Source organism: Mycteria americana, chromosome 7 (genome assembly GCF_035582795.1).
Source record: "Mycteria americana isolate JAX WOST 10 ecotype Jacksonville Zoo and Gardens chromosome 7, USCA_MyAme_1.0, whole genome shotgun sequence".
Classification (NCBI taxonomy): Eukaryota; Metazoa; Chordata; class Aves; order Ciconiiformes; family Ciconiidae; genus Mycteria; species Mycteria americana.
In genome coordinates, this window is record NC_134371.1 from 30,241,014 (window position 1) to 30,258,327 (window position 17,314).

At 45.5% G+C, this 17,314-nt stretch overlaps 1 protein-coding gene across 5 annotated transcripts; it reads left to right on the plus strand.

Annotated features, from left to right (window-relative positions):
* Positions 1 to 124: 124 nt before the first annotated feature.
* Positions 125 to 17,102, plus strand: THAP4 (THAP domain containing 4). Of its 5 annotated transcripts, none has more exons than XM_075507718.1 (6): positions 125 to 407; positions 1,296 to 2,452; positions 11,276 to 11,435; positions 14,376 to 14,485; positions 15,563 to 15,666; positions 16,821 to 17,102. In XM_075507718.1, exons 1-6 carry the CDS (start codon positions 331 to 333, stop codon positions 16,938 to 16,940), a joined length of 1,728 nt encoding a protein of 575 aa, XP_075363833.1. In that variant the 5' UTR covers positions 125 to 330; the 3' UTR covers positions 16,941 to 17,102. The 5 variants fall into 5 exon arrangements, with proteins under 5 accessions (XP_075363833.1, XP_075363835.1, XP_075363836.1 ...); XM_075507720.1 differs by having other exon boundaries at positions 127 to 407; positions 1,296 to 1,885; XM_075507721.1 differs by having other exon boundaries at positions 130 to 407; positions 1,296 to 1,741.
* Positions 17,103 to 17,314: the final 212 nt, after the last annotated feature.

Consider the following 17,314-nt stretch of genomic DNA (forward strand, 5'->3'; position numbering starts at 1 on the left):
GCGGCTCTGCCGCCGCGGACCGAGTGGCTCGTCGGGAGGCGGACGCCCTACAGCGCCGAGGAGGCAAGCAAGCGGCGCCGGGAGCGATTTCACCCCTTCCCCACCCGCCCCACAGTATCGGTGCTGTACGGCGGCGCCTCGGCCAAAATGGCGGCGGCCTGTGGCGGCCGCCATCTTGGTTGACGGCAGTGCCGTACAGAAACCCCTTCCCCAGCGGCAGAGGGGCGGCCGGGGTGACCTGGCTCCGCCATCTTGCTGTACGGCTGGCGGGGGCCCGGGCCGGCGGGCGGGGGCCGGGGCGGGCCCGGCCGGCAGCGGCGGCGGCCGGAGATGGTGATCTGCTGCGCCGCCGCCAACTGCTCCAACCGACAGGGGAAGGCGCACCGGGGCGCTGTCTCCTTCCACAGGTAAGGGCGGCCGCCCGGCCCGCTTCAGCCCCGCCGCCCCCGGCCCTCCGCAGGTGCCGCGACCGGGCCTCCCCCATCCCCGGGCTCCGCTCCAGCCTGACCGCCGGGCTGGGGGCGGCTGCGTGCCCCCGCGGTGCTTCCCCCGCCGTGCCCGCCTGTCCCTCCCCGGCACCTCCGGGCCCGAGCAGCAGCGGCTGCCCTTTGTTTCCCTCAGCGCTGGGGACCGGCTTTGGGCTCCTTAACGCTTCCAGAAATCGGCTTGGCAGTGGGGAGTTCTCCCTCGCCGCTGCAGGGCCTGGGCCCCAGACTCAAGCCTCGGCCTGTCCCCCCGCGGCCTCGGCCTGCACCAGGGGCCTCGCTGGTGATGCTGCCGTAGGTGAGTCCCCAAGGGAAGGTTGTTATCTCACGCGACCGATGCGAGCCCATTTTAAAAAGGTGCCTCGTTCAACTACTCAGGGTCTTTTTTTCAGTCCAGGGATTTTTACACCTTATTAAATATACCTGGCGTATCAACAGGGTTGCAGAGGCAGCAGGTGGACAACGCATTCGTCGAGCCAGGGTGTTTCGGTGTTCGTTGTATGCTCCGTTTCTCCTCATTTGTGAACAGGGTGCTGCGTTTGTTCTGGGGTAGATGAACAGCTAAATAATTGGTCGGTTGCTGATGAAAAGGGAAACAACACTTTTTAGTTCTGCACTGTTTGTGAAGTGGGGCTGTTAACAGAGGAAACGAATATTGAGTGTTTCAGCCTAAAGCGAAATAATCCTCAAATGAGCATAACTTATTAAAATACAGCTTTCACAAGAATTTCCTAAACCTAAGAGTACCAACCCTTCTGATTTCCAAAACACAACTTACTTTTTCATGGGTTTTGTCTGTTTGTTTTTTAGATTCCCTCTGAAGGATTCAAAGCGTCTGATTCAGTGGCTAAAAGCTGTTCAGAGAGACAACTGGACTCCTACCAAGTATTCATTTCTTTGCAGTGAGCATTTCACCAAAGACAGTTTTTCTAAGCGGCTGGAAGACCAGCACCGGTTGCTGAAGCCCACTGCTGTCCCTACTATCTTCCAGCTTGCAGAGAAAAAACACGACAACCTGGATTATGTCAGAAGCAGAAGAAAAACAGCAAGTCAGGTGCCGCTGCAGGATGGAGAAGACCCAAGGGAAGGAGGCTGTGAGGTAGTTCAGAGGACCTCATCTTCTGCCCAGGACTTCATGGTGATGCAAGGGATGAAAGAGATGGAAGAGGTGACTTTGCAAGCAGAAATTGGATCGATGTCCGAGGAGGAAGAGAACCTCCACAGCCAGCTGGACAGCCCTCGGAGAAGGACGTTAGGTGATAATTTGGTTGCAAAGGCTGGACCTCAGAAAAAGCCTGAGAGATCTTCTGTGGAGGACTGTCCTAAAGCCACCTGGATGGGGAGCTGGGTAGCAGACAGAAGTGGTGTGTCAGTTGATGACTTCACACCTCCTGCCTCTGGTGCTTGCAAGTTCATTGGCTCCCTTCATTCTTACAGCTTTTCCTCTAAGCATGCCAGAGAGAGGCCGTCTTTCCCAAAAGAACAGCTAGAAAGGAAAAGGCCAAAGAGAGACGTGGAACCAAGCTGCAGCAGCCATCTTACGGGACACGATAAGGCTGTAGCGGAAGGCTCCCCTACTTCATCCCTCACTGCGACCCCTCAGAAACCTTCCCAGGGTTTGTCGGCATCCCCAGCAGACCTTACCCCTCAGCCTGCTGCTGAGGCTGTGGTGGGGCAGAAGGGTGACACAGATGCCAACCCCATGTCAATCAACGAGGTCATCATGTCGGCCTCAGGAGCTTGCAAGCTCATCGACTCCCTCCACTCATACTGTTTCTCCTCCAGGCAGAGCAAAAGTCAGGTGTGCTGCTTGCGTGAGCAGGTAGAAAAGAAGAATGGAGAGTTGAAACTTTTGAGGCAGAGGATCAGTCGCTCTGACAGTCAAGTCAGGAAGCTAAAGGAGAAGCTAGATGAGCTGAAGAGGATCAGTTTCCCTTACTTGAACAGCCTGCTATCCCAGGACTGTGGTCAGTATTTCCAGTGGCTTTGCGTTGAGGCAGAATTCACCATTTTCTTAGCAATAAAAGGCTGTTTAAGTTAGAGGTCAGAAAGATGTGATGGGTAAAAGGTATGAGGAAGGTACGTTTTTGGAAGGAGAAGTAGTAGCTTGTGTTAGACCAACAAATAGAGGTGAAACAATTAGGTTTTTGGGCACATGAGCTATTTCTTATATCCCAAAAGTTTCTGAGGCGATTCCTGGTGTGGAATGGGAAGTTAGGTCATGGTGTTGCAGACTGTCTTGATTTTTTTTTTTTTTTCTTCCTGGATTATTTTACCTTATTTTGTGACTCAGTAGCACCTGTTAGGATTTGCCTTCCTTTGGAGTGTGCCTGTGAATTTTTTTGGTGTGTTAATGAGCTGTCATGGGCAACAGGTATCTGGGAAAGTTGTTGTAGTCTTCTCCAGTGATGTAAGAAGCACTTTGGATCTTAGATTTAATATACTTTACTCAGTACTCGGGATATATGAAATCGAAGTGAGGTGGTAGGTATCAAATATGACAATGTCATGATACACAGTGAGGTAACTTTTTATGATCGAATGTCTGTGTTTGGTTTGATTGTTTCCTTCCTCGGAAGGCAGAAGAAGTCAGGAAATGGATAATAAAGTGGGAAGATAAAACTTTTGCACAATGACTCTAGTTGCAAGATACAGTTCAGGGGAAAAGTTTAGGAGCATCTAATGATGTTTGTGTGGCTGCTGAGAAAATGTTGGGTTGCCTTGTGAAGGATGCATGACTTGGGCCTGTCTTGAAGTAGTCGTCACCCATGGATGGTTAGGTATCCCCTCATGGTAATTCTCGCATCCATTATGAGGTTTCTCCTTTAGCCTTCTTCTAAAGCCATGTAGTATTAGACATGGTCAGAAGCATGATACTGGCATAGAAAGACATGTTTTCCAGACTATTATAGGATGGCCTACTTCCTCACTCAGGTGCAAGAAAATAAATCCCGACAAAATTCTTGAAGGTCGATACCCAACACTACTTTTTCCATGTGTTTTTAATTTTCCAAAGTGTGGGAAAACTCACACTTTGATTTGGGTAGAGGGGGGAAAAGAATTTTTTCCCCCATGGGAAATTAACATAGTCTTATTTGTACCTTATGGTCTGTATTTTTGTATTGTTTTGGTATCAAACTAAAGAAAATAACTAAATATAATTTTAAGGTTCCATAAATGTCATTCATTCATATATAGATATATGAAAAAAGGGTGTCTGGCTTTGTTGGAGTACCTTCAATGAGATACTAATTGCAAAAAGAGTGTCCTGAAGATTTTTTTTCTTTATTCTAGTAAGCACTATGATTTTTCTTTTCTTTCCTGAGATGGATGTTCTTATACATACATCTTTGAGGATGTGAGAATTATATATTAAGAATATCTTTTATAAGAACATAAGAATTACATATTCTGTTTTCTAAGGGAAAATGTCAGTTTTCTTAATGAATTGACCAACTCGCTACCTGTTCTGCCATCTCTTATCAACAAAACTGGAGATCAGTATGTGAAAATGAATAATTTCAGCGATTACAGCTCGGTGCGATGGGAAGTCCTTATTGGAACCCTTTGGCTAGTGATTTTTTAAAGGGGTTGTTGGGGGCTAGCTGGCTTTTTTTTTTTTTATATTTAATCTTGATGCTCATCTTCCTTGCATTGTTTTTTTTGTGCTCATAGTAATACTTTATGGCAGCCAAAGTACCTGATTAAGTGCAGCTGACTGCTGCTGGGTAGAGTCTGGTTTATGCCTAGACATTAAGTCTTACTGTAATGCAAAGCTGAATTGAAGATGGGCTTTTTGGTATTCATAAAAATACAGACAGGTAACGTATTAGGTTAATAATAATTATAGTCCTTGCTAGTAGCTACATTTCAGTTGTCCCAAATCATCTGATGGGTAGTTGAGGTGATGTTATTAGCTGTGAACCTGAGCCTGCATATTTTTTTTTCTTCTAAAGGCAGTGCCTTGGGGATGGGGAGTGTGAGTAAACCGACTGGACTGACCATGCAGGTTGTTATGTATCTGCATCCCAACTCCACACAGTGCAGGACCTGTCTTTGCAACTGCCTGACGTTCAGCCACTTCCACAAAATAGCGAGCAAAAAGTCAGCTTTAGGCCTGCACCCATTAAGCAGATCTTGAGTTTGGTACTAGTTCTCAACTGATGTTTTCCTCCAATGAGACAAGTAAATTTCTGCTTGCTATATCCATACTACAGCTGGCTGGAAAGAGCAGGTTTCTGCAAAACTGCTGTACACGCAAGTCCCTGCCAGCCACACTTGAGGATTTGTGACTCAGTCTGGGTGAGTTTGGCTCACAGCGTGCTTGAACTGTCACGATGTGCTCAAGCGGTGTTTCCCAACCTGTCTTAACAGGGGGATCGACTAACTGGTTTTAGGAGAAGCCCTGGGCTGTCTCCTGGACAGCTGCCACAGTGACCTTTTTCCATCTAAACTTTGAATTTGTTCACTTTTTTGGTAGGAAAATGTTTCCTTCTGTTTCATGGGCTACTTCTGAGGTCCATGGACCAAAGGTTGAGGAACACTTCCAGCAGAGGAGCGTGGTTAGGCACAGTGCACCAGGCAGAATGAGGTTAGATGCATCTTCTGGAGAACAACAGGATACACTGGGAGAAGTTAGGGAGAGCCAGCAAGCAAATATGGATCCAGTGTCCTTGGGAAGGGGACACTATTCTAACAACACTGTCCTCTGATACACAAGTACTATCTGACCATCTTGTTCTGCTTGATGGTTTTGCAGCTCTGCTGCATCAGAATCCCCCAGTGCTAGCACAGGAGATCTGAGATGGCTCTTTCACAAGATCACCTCATCTTAACGTGCTCAAGTTTGGTTCTTTTGTAAAACTACATCTCCCAGCAGGCACCGGGATAACTGTCTTACCTAATCATGAGCTCACTTCCCTTATAGCCATCTTATCAACCCTGTGCAAAACACTTTCTGGTGAGCAAAGGTGGTTAGAGAGCTAGACCAAGCAATAGAAAAATAACTGCAAACTATGGCTGGCAACGGAGCAAACACAGGTATGATTCAATGGAATTGAAGTGTCTGTGTTTATCAGAGAGGTAAAGCTGTTAGAATTCAGCCATTTGAGCATATGTGGAGCCTCTTCCACACTGCATGTCTGCTTTCATGAAGGTCATATTAAAGGCAGGAGAGTTTGCAAAATGAGTCCGCATGAAAAATGGTTAGAATTTTGCTAGGAATCTGTAGGAAATCGTATTTCCTTGTAGCTTAGATTTGTCTTTAAATATTTGTACAAAGCCAGCATAGAAATGGGGTCATTTATAATACTTTTTACATGTGAATGAAGCATAGTTGGTGAACTTTGGGGACAAGCAGAAGAGCTCGAATATTAAATGTCTGGTTTTGTGCTGAGATGGAGTCCTGATGCCTGGTCTGTGGGGCGTCAGGTGGTGTTTCCCATCAAGGTGGCAACAGGCTTTTGTTTGTGTTGCAGAAAACAAATCGGAAAAAAACAAAAACAGGTTTTTGTTCGTGTTGCAGAAAACAAAGCAAAATCGTGTTCCTCAGTGGCAGTGAGAAGAGGAGTGGGGTCGTGCAAGGATGCGAGATGCTCTGCTTTCATCTGTCTGAACAGGACTTGAACAGCAATGGGTTCCTATCCAGTTTAGCTTGAAAATGAAACACTCATAATGGGTCGCAGAGATGTGCTGTCAGAAGAATTGCCTCTACCAGGGCAGGCACTGCTAACCTGGCAGCTGCATGTTAACTTGGAGCTAGGTTTTGGAAGAAAAATGCTTTTATTCTGAGATGGCAGGTGCTGCTTGTGATTTTTTTTTTTTTTTTTCTTTTCCCCCCTGCCTTGTCTGGGACGGGAATGGCCAGAGTAGAAGGCTGCTCAGTAGAGTAAGTGGGTGTTACAAAGAACAAGGGAGCTATAAAGTAAACTAAGAGTGAGATAAGGGGTAGGAATATGTGAGCATAGGTTAAGAGCAGGGCTGAATCTGTAGCAGAAGGCATCACAAGAGAGGCTAGGTGAGACTTCACAGCACCTATGGCCTGAGCGGATGCTGCCCTGCAGCAGGTGGGAGGTAAGCTGCCTTGTGCTCTGCATGGGAGTAACCAGCGTGTAAGCACTGACCTGACATGCAGCAGGTTCTGGATGTGGTTGACCAGGGAGATGGCTCTTTCACCACCCCCTTGGAGAGAAAGGTGGTTGGAAGCAGGGAAACAAGACTGTTTACTCTGCTGTTGTTTTGTTTTTTTTTTTTTTTTCCAGTGGAAGCATCTTTTTTTTTTCTAGGTTTTTTTCCCTAATAGCCTATAGAGCTTGTACATTAAGCATTTAATTCTGCAGTGAGTTGGCAATGACTCGCAACAAAAAAACAGCTTGCAACTAGGAAGCAATGAAAATGCTAAGGAAAACTCGAGAGAAAGTAAAACATATTGAGATAAGCTCAGGTAGGATGTTTGGGTTTCTCTTAATAGTGTATAATTTTAAAAATGTTTTCTCTATATTTTGTAGTGCCGGAGAACTCTGACAGTGACTACAGGCACTGGAGCATTTTACCAGACGTTAGAAACAGAGGCAATAACACTGGTGCTTGGTCATGAAATTAATTACTAAGGCCATAAGATGAAAACTTGTGAATATAACTACATTCCCGGCTTTTAGAGCAGAGATGGACCTAGAGCGTGTCAGTGCTAGGAATGCTTTACTGGTTTACTGGGGGGAGCATCAGCAAAGTGTGTAAAGGGGTGCAACACTCAGGGAAGGGTAGCAGAGTATAAAGCCACCTTCTGTACTTAAATATGGAAAAAATATGCTGAGCAAGGCTGCTCCTTAATTACCAGAACCTTGATGATGATGATTTAAATCCAGTAAGCGACTCGGCTGAAGAAAGGACTGGAGGAGGCTGCCCAGCTGTTGCTGTAGACCATGCACTTTGAAGACTGAGAAGGTGCTGTGTGAGTTTGTTTTTTGTTTGGGGTTTTGTTTTTTGTTTTTTTTTTTCCCTTAAGTTTCCTGCAGCAAGTATTCCCCAGCGTGGGGGAAATAGGTTAGCTGCCTTGTTAGCAGCCAGCTGGCTGCTCGTGCTGCAGTTTTGCTGATAAAGCTGCATAGGAATTTGTGCCAGCATAACTTTCTGTGCCAGGGATCCCACTTGAGAGCCACACTGGCTGAAGCCTGTGTAGACATGGCCCAAGGGGGTTGTCCAGCTGCTTTGTCTGTTTTTTCTCATGGCAGGGAGAGCACACCATCTCCCACTGCAAAGCATGGACAGCCGGTTACAGTCTGACTTTGTTACCATGCAGGGAGGGATTTGACTTCTAAACCCTCTGTGAATGGAAAAGATGTGGGAACAGTCCATCCATGAGTTTGGAGGGATGAAGTGGGGTCAGATGGTGAAAAGGAGCTGACTTGTGTGCACAGGACCTGGGCACAGCAGTTTTGGCCTGAGTGGCTTCCTGAAGTAAAGAGATCTAGGTGATTGGGTTGCTTATGTGCCTGTGGTTTTTGTCTCCCAAGCTGTTGCAACTTGTGAGCATCGTGGCTGATTTCAGTTGGATTTCGTAGAGGAGTGGAGGTCTTGAAGATGCTGGATCCCTAACGGCTTCAAGAAAGTGTATCATCTGGTAGGGGAAAGTGACTCCAGGAATTTCCTTGTTAAGAAAGAGGATGTAGTGCGAGGTTCCCTGTTATTAGATAAAAGAGAAACTCTGCATGCTTAATGCAAGAGAACCATCATTAAGAGGACCCCATCTGAATCTGAAGCTTTAAACATGCAGAAGGGGTAGCCAGTGTCTCTTGCACTGCAAACTCTCAGACGTGGTTCATATTCTTGATATTGTCACACACTTACTTTTTAAGCCATAGTAGCAGGTTGTTTGTAAAAGTGATGTGCCAAGAGTTTAGATCTTTAAAAAGGGAAGTACATGCTCCTTCATCAGTGAAATTCCTCTTGACAGTGACTGTATCTTCAAACAACAGCTTTATAACAAAGCAGCTCAGCAGACAAAGATATTTTCCTCTTTAAACTCTACTTTTTGTTGCTACAATAGTCATGCATTTACCCACCCCAACCATGACATAAGAACCAAATTTCTTTTCAAATTACCACTTTTTTCTTTTCTGATGGACTCAATCAGCTTCTCTCCTGTCTGCCTCCCCACTCTTGCTTTTCCACTCTCTTAGCTCAGCCCTCTGGGACAGAAGGCAGCCAGGAAAAAAAAAAAAAAGGACTTAGTCCACTAGTCGGAGACCAATAATGAAGGTAAAAAGAGCACTGCATAGGATGTGATCTGGATGTGCTTACTCTTCTGCACTTCACTGAGACTCTGGTCCCTATTCCCACCAGCACTTCTGTTGCTCTTGGCTTTTCCAAGCGATGTAAGAACTAAAAAAACTCATGCTGGCTTTGCTGCCATCCAGGTAGTTTGGAAAAAGTAATAATGGTCATTTGGCCATGTTATTTGCCCAGATGCTGTAGACTTCAGGATATACAGTTACATCTTCACTTTTCAGCTGGCTAGAAGTCTAGCTCTTTGGAAGTGAGACTAGCTTGCCTGGTCAAGCATCTCCAGCCAGGCTGAAAGCTGCACAGCAAGGCAGTGGGGTCAAGCTGTGGGTGCTGGAAACAATCGGTTGGCTTCTCTTGGTTTATAACTGAGTCTAAAGAGTAGAAATGGCTAAAGCAGTTTCTTTTATCTGTCATTTTTATGCTTTTTCCTGAAATGCTGCAAGGTTGGTAAGCAGAAGAAAATGAAGTGCCCCATTACAAGCACTCTGGTGACAGAAAGCATCATGCTCCTAGGCTTTGTTGCCACCTCCTGACCCAGGAGAGGGCAGCAGCAGCCCAGGCTGCAGTCTCTTCTAGCCTTTCCAAAGCTTTGCTCTTCCCTTGTACGGTGGGAGTTTGAGCCTGCAAAAAGCTTGGAAAGAAATGCAGTGTATGCAGTAGCAAGTGAAAGACAAATACCAGTTGGACGGGGTAGCAATACTCTCCTTACTTGCAAAACCGTGTGCTCTCAACATGAAAGTAGAAAGGGAAACTGGCTTGTAAGGAGCAGTGTAGAAGTATGGGGTTTCTTGTAGCAATAATTTTGGACTTTTGTTACCGGTCATCACTGTGTTAAGGTCTTTGCTGCACCAGAAAATGATGTTCTGTTGTTTTGGTTGCTCACAGTACAGGTGGAAGGTAAGTACAGTGAAATACCATCTGGTACACTAACACTGCTGTATGGATTGTAGGAACCCCTTCTTAATACCTTGGTAAGCTGGTGGTGAATCCACAGGCTGGCAGGATGGTCTTTGCAAGGGCTGGCTCTGATGCCATAGACTTTTATCCCCTATTTCACAGTGAGCTCTCATGTTGCTTCACTTGCAAAATACTTCAGGATAAAGATGAGTAATAAGCATCTTGGTGACATGCCAGCTGGCTTTCTAAACCTGCTATCTTTGGGAGAATAAATAACAAAAGTGGTAGTTCTCTTTCACCTGGGAAAGTTTCTGTTCCCTCTCCTTTGGCATTCCAGGTGCAGACTCTACGTTCTTCTTCCTCTCTCAGTCTTTTCAGCCTGATGTTTGGGACTGAGCACAGTGAAACTCAGACTGATCAAGCAAATTTTTACACACAACATCACCTTTTTAGGTCATAATTTCTCCCTGCAGCTGAGTCCGTGCCTTTTAGACCAACTGGACATGTAGCTTGTTCTTGTATTGAGCGATATCAATAGGTGTGGAAAACAATCCCCTTCAACTCCCACCCTACCAGTATGAGTCATTATCATGTGTGTGAGAGGAGGACATGCTTTAAGTATACTTCAGTCATGCTTGTCTGCGTAACATAGCTAATCTAGAGTAGTGGGCACTTCGTTTGTATTGGTATTGGTCTTTCTGAGATCACGTGGGTGCCATATCACTTTCCCTGCTTACACCTTAGGAATGGATCTGCTTTGCTGTTCACGTGGCTTTAAATTGTCTGTCTCCATTTCTCTGATTTTTTTTTTTTTCAGGTCACAACCTCTGAAATCACAGCAAAATGCAAAATGGTTGTTTATCAAAGCTCTTCTAAAATTATTTGTTAAAGAAGTTTTAACTTTGTGAAACAGACCTTGGTTGCTTCTTAATAAATGCAATGACAAAGGGAAGTAGCTTTCTCTTCCATTTACGCTTTAACTTGCAGGCACCCTAGTCTTTTTGAAATGTTTTACTTAGCCTTAGTCCAGAACCTAAGGAGAACAACTTCTGAACGATCCTTGTCTCATTGTACAAGTGCAGGTTGTTGTTAACCTCTTCAAAAAAATTACAGTCAAACTTTGATCTTGAATGTATGCAGCCTGACTTTCTTATTCCTCTGAAGTGAGGACTTGCTTCCTTGGTGTATGAAACAAACAGGAATGGTACGTACTCAGTGCTTGAGAAAAATCAGGCCAGAGCATTAGAGACTTAATTATCATTTAGTGATAATTCTTTACACTGAGATTTCAGTCTTCTCCTTCCTTGCCTGTAGATGGTAGGGCGCTTTCTCTTCAGATCATGATACAGAGAGGAGTCAGAAATGGACCTGGAAGAGTGCCCTGTGTCAGGCCAAGAGGAGGTTTGAAAACAGACCTACTTTCCATGACTGTTCGTTGTTCCCTGTCTCCCCTTGCACCTGATGCTGCTCTAGAGAAAAGCGTTGCTGCTGCGTTGGACTGTTTTTGAGGTGTTTTGTGTTTAACTCCACCCAGCTGTAAGCAGCTCACAGCAAGCTGCAGAGCACTGATCCCTGAATTTTCTTTCTTTGTTCATTCTTTTCCTCCACAGAGACTCCCCAGCTGAATCCTGTGATGGAGCCCCTGTCCTGGATGCTGGGCACCTGGCTCTCGGACCCACCAGGAGACAGCACCTTCCCTACAATGAAGCCCTTCCAGTACCTGGAAGAAGTGCACATCTCTCACGTGGGGCAGCCCATGCTCAACTTCTCGTAAGTGTAGGGGTTTATCTGCGTTGGCAGCAGCTTTTGGATCGGAGCAGGCATGGCTACAGTGAGATTTGTTGGTTGTGTTTCTTTTCCAGTAGCAAAGTAAACAAGTGTTCACCTACCAAATGAGATAATGTAATGATATGTGACTGCATGGTCTGACTTTTGTTTTCGTTTAAAACTTGTGATTAATTGGCATGCTGTTGCAACATACCCAGAGCTGCACACCTGCAATCACTGAGGGTTCAATAGCCCAAGAGTACACTGCACTTCTACAGAGCTTTTCAAAAGTGAGTTCACACCTGTAAACTCATGCAGAAGCCCCTGTGTACAGGATCAGGACTGTGGCCATGGTGCAGTGTACAGTTCTTGTGGCCTGCCAGTCTCGAGGGTTACATAGTGAGAAGTAACTCAGGGTGCTGCGAATGTAACTGTAACTTAGAATAGGGAGAGTAATTTAGGGTACCAAGAATGGCCCCAGGATGGACATCGCTATTGTTTGTGCAAATTCTGTACCTACTTTTGAAAGACTAGTGATCCTTCCACTTTAATGTGATGTACACTGGGCACATATGTTAGCCAAAAGATGTACTGTCTTCATAGCCAGAAAAAACCCCGCCATTCTTCTTGCTGGTGGTAGCTGTCTAATTAGAAATGAATCTTCGGGTAATAGTGTTACAACTGCTATCATTCTGCTTTGTGAAACTCCCGCTTACAGATACAATAAATGAAGGGGCTATGGCATGGCTGCCAAGTTTGTCCATTTTAAACTGTGGTCCTCAGTCTTCACCACCATGCAAATCTGAGAAAAAAAGTGTTTAACAAACTATATGGGATAGGAGGTAGGTAGCTTAACTGCTTTGGCTGCAAGTAATTGTTCTAAGAGAAATCAAAAAGAAATCTGCAGTAAGAGAAGTGACATGTTAGCTAACTCTTCAGTGCTGCTCCAATACTCATTTGGGAGGGGTGAGTTGGAAAGTTTTTTGCTTTGAAAACCAGAGAAAATAATAATTACAAGATGCCAATGCTGTGTGAAAGATGCCCTGTGATCCTGGTGTGCGCCGTTCATTGTGACAGTTCAGCCAGCTCAGCATGTGACATTTTTAGTCCAGTTTCCAAAAGAAACAAAGCTCTGACAGTCATGCTCTGTATACACCTCCCTCTCCAACTTTTGAATAGTTAGTTGCTGATTTGAGTTGCCTTTTGTGCCAAGGAGATATACAGCTCAGAGCTGTTGAGCTCTGGGAAGCATCAGGAAAATAGGCAGCAGGCTTGGAGGATAGAGACTCTGTGCCTCCCTGGCTCCTGAAGCAGTGCCACTTGACTGTTACAAGACAGTCCGTATATCTCTTGAATACTCCAAGCATTGAAAGAAGCCTGATGTAAGTTTGTTCCTCCTTTGATTCCAGGTGCTCCCACGACGAGGTATGACTCTGTAGGGTACCTGGCTTCACTAGTTGCAGAGCACAGAGGCTTACATGCTAGGACAGCCCTTAGTAGGGATGCACCACTGATAGAAGTCATTCCTGGTTCTTCCTATAACTACATGGTTAAAAGGAGACATCCTTTATATAGAGACAAAGCCAAACAGGAGGAGTAATTTGTGTATCTGTACCTAGAGGACATTGGGGAGCCAGGATCAGCTGCAAGGCACCCAAACTCCTCCCTAACTGCATGCCTTAGCTGTGCTCCCCCTTCCTTGTCTCCAGTTCTTTGAAGCCCACGGGTTTCTCATACCATGTGTAGGGGTGCCATGTGCTGCAGCTTGTGCTGCTGGTCTCTAGGAAATGTTGACTCTGCGTGATTCATTATATTTTACTTCACATAGGAAACACTTGCTTTGGACTTCTCAGCTCTCAGTGCTGCTTTAAATAACTGCTCAGCTTGCCATGTGCCAGCGCCTGGACAAGACCCTTGGTCAAGCTCTTCTTGCACACTTGCCCTGTTACCGTTGGGATATGCTGGGGATATGTTGATGATACAGCATATCCTCAGTCCCTGGACAGGTCATGGTGGCCAAGGTGACTAGTGTTGGCTGTTTCCAGCAGGCACATCCCAGTTGCACAGCAGAGGCACATGTGGGAACTGCTGTTGCATGAGTTCTGGGTGCAGATTTAGCAGCAGCAGCTCTGAGGTTGCCTCTGTCTCCTTTGCTGTAGAAGGATGCAGAGTGGGAAATTCTATGAAAAACAGTATGAAATGAAAGAGATTAGTCTAGAATAAAGAAACACCAATAGGATAGTCCACTATATTATGTAGCTAGCTAGCTTGCTATTGTGTTTAAGCTGCTGTTTAATTCCGTTACCTGTGGAGGCTCAGGAACACTGTAGCACTAATGTAATATATGAACATGGGTGATATATATATATCACCCACATTATGGATGACCAAACATACAACTCTAAGGCCACATGAAGAATAAATAAGAATCTCAGCTGAACTTTTTCTCTTTTTGAAGGGGGTGGTGGGAGAAATAAGTCTGCTCTGTTACTGCCTGCAGCAAGTAATATACAAAAAACCTAACTTGCCAGGTTTAAAAGCTAAATAAAGATGATATTGTAATTCCAGATACTTCCTTTTCTCAAATATTTATTTGAGACAGAGTATGGCTTCAGCATCTGTGAAATGTCTGACTTCCTGAGGGAGTTTCTGAGCTAGCTCTTAGAAAGACCCAGGAGCTGTGGAAGATCTGAAGCTTGAACTTAAATAACTGACACCAGCTCTAAGAAATAGCTGTGCCTGTAAAGTAACTGTATTTTTACACATTTACACCTCTCAGAACCTTCACCAACCGTGACACCAACCGTGTCAGTCTTTTACTCTTCAAATAATACTGCAGGCAATCATGGTTAAATAAAATACCATTTCCTCTGAGACCATACCAGGTCAAACACTATTTTCAGTGCAACAAACAGCAGCTTTTGTATTCTGATTTCCCCTCAGGTTCAATGCCTTCCATCCAGACACCAGGAAGCCCATGCACCGAGAATGTGGATTTATCCGCCTCAAACCTGACACTAACAAGGTGGCCTTCATCAGTGCCCAGAACACAGGTACACACCTGATACCCATGCTGGGGAAGAGAGGTCCTTACCCTGCTGTGCCATTTCATCACTTTTCCAGAAAATTATTGCACCTCTCACAGTTTCATTTCATTTGTTTTCATGTGGGTTCATCTGAACCCACAGTGAAAATAAATTAATAAATGAGCTTGTGTCAAAAGCACTTAGTTTCTAGGACTGGCTATGTGGCTTTGCCCAGGCAGCGTGGCTTTCTGGCTTTCTGTGACAGGAAAGGACTGCAAGTTGAAATACTGCTCATGCAGGAGACTGGAGGGGTATCCTTTCCTCAAATGGTATGTTGGTATTTGCAGATGTAGCTTTGTAAACCAAAAGAACCCCTGCCTCTGTAACAAGAATTGCAGTCTGAGCCTTGATGAGGGCAAGTGATAAGTGGTCAGTGAAATTCTTGATGCCTTTGTAGCAGCCTAGTCTTTTTTTGTGGGGAGGCAAGGGGAACATGTACAGATAAGGTGCTTTGTTCCCGCTGCTCCCATGAGTTGGCCACAGTTGACCCTGTGGTAGAAATAGAGAGGTGCATGCATATTGGTTCATGAGCTCCTGGGTCTAGAGTCCTCCTTCTATTGCTAGTGTCATATTTGGCCAGCTGCTCCTTCTAAGCAGGGTCAGATTTAACATCCCACTTAAACTGTTGTTACCAATGTCAACACTTGCCGTATTTGATTCTGTGGTGCAGGGTAGAGCTTGTGGCCCTGGCAAGGTGGGGCTGTGGTGGTTTTAAACCTCCTTTGCAGCCTCTCCATCTAGGAGTGTGTGGTGTGACCCGTATAGCAGGTTCCCTATTAGAGACCCTGCCCCGGCTGTGGACTACCAAGAGCCTCCGCAGCACTGTAGCAGGGGAGCTTCTCTCCTACTGTTCCCTTAACAATCTTGGAGAGTTACTTGGCATTACATGTCTGTGGTTGCGTGGATTTGCAGTTGTTGATATGTGCTAGGTCAAATAAAACTGTCCTTCAGGGAGAGCGGTGGTCTATTACATAGCCTAATAATTGTGACATCGTTAACTAACCTTTGTAGCCTAATAATATGTATGACCTTGCTTCTCACTAGGTCTGGTGGAGGTGGAGGAAGGGGAGGTGAATGGACAAGAACTGTCTATAGCTTCTCACTCCATAGCCAGGATCTCCTTTGCCAAGAAGCCCCATGTAGAGCAGGTGAGTGCACACACGGTGAGCAATTCACATAGTATTGCAGAAGGTGTTTAGTTGAGAGGATAGGTTGATTAGCATGCTTTAATTACAGATTGCCATCAGGAGTTCTTGGAAATATTGCATGGCATCCTGGCTTATCCTTTCTGTAACAGCCTTCAGAAGATATTTCATACATTACAAGACCCAGAGGGATCGTTAAGATAAGAACTGATGTGCTGAATTAGACCAGCCAACCCAGAATCCTGTCTCCAGCAGTGGCCAGTAGCAGGTCCTTAGGGAAGAGAATAGGAAAGTCTTGTCTAAATACCCTTGTACAGCAGTGGTGTTACTTCTTAACGCTGGTCTTCTGGATTAATTACAGTATGAGGGTACACGTGTAAAGTATGTCCAGAATTGAGCCTCATCAGGATATTTTAGGAACGCCTGCCTTTCACTGGAGCTCCACCTTGTTTTTGCACATCTTGCTTGCTTGCTTTTCAGTGTATTCAAAAGTGGCTATGGGTTCTCTTCCAACCTGTGGCTTCTTTTCAGGTCTGGGCACTTGCTGTCAGCTCCAGGCTTGGTTGACTGCTTCTTTGTTTTTGACTTTTTTTTTTGTGTAGTGGTAGTTTGTTGTTGACACAGCTGGGTGGGGTACAGCCAGCTGGAGTTAAGATGGCACTGCTGCAGTTAGTGTGGCATACTGAGGTCACCTCTGGAATCCTAGCTGTCACATATGAAGTTGTGGCTGGCTAGCAGCTGAGAAAGACAGCAAGGTTGAACAAGCTCTCAGTAGAATAGGTACTGGCATGTTCTTGAATCTGTTTTGTTTTCTCTGATAACATATGAACCAAGTGACTGACAGCAATTTTTCAAGGGTGACAAGTGAGGTGCGGCTCTCGGGAGAGAAGACAGTACTTTGATTGCAACAAATACAGTATTGTCTTATTCTGGACTTTAAGGCTTAATTATGCAACCTAGTTTTTATGTGGTATTAAACCAACCCATAGATAACTGAGAGCACAAGTTTGTGCAGATGCAGCCAGTGTTGTAAGTGTGCTCCATAAATTCACTGACGTGAAAAAAATTGTATGTATTGTGCCTACACATACAAAGGAATTTAGCCTGTGGATGCTGTTTGCTTGATTTCCTTATTTCTTTCCTTACCCCCTTTTTAGATTACCAGAAAATTCAGGCTCAATTCCGACGGGAAACTCGAGCAAACTGTCTCGATGGCAACCACTACGCAGCCCATGACTCAACACCTCCACATTACCTACAAAAAGGTGACGCCCTGACGCCGGGAGGGCTGGGTCTCCCCGCTGAGGGCGAGGAGCGGGGCGTCGTGCAGAGAGAGCAGCGGCAGCTCGGGAGCACGGCATGGCAGATCCCGGAGCTGACTGCCTGCGCTCGCCCCCAGGGCCGCGGAGCTGCCTGACCTGTTGAGAATGTTACTCAGATGTTTCTGTAATGGTATGTTAAAAAAAAAATAAATAAAAAGCTTTTATTTTTATGGCTGTGTCGTTGGGCGTGATTGCAGAACGGTCAGCGCGTGCCTCTGCTCCGGCAGTGGTTACAGAGGGGCTTTTTGATGCCTGTTCATGAGTAGGTGTTGGGTTGCAGATCCAACCTCCTGGACCCTTCTCTGCAACCTGAATAACGCCACGGAAGC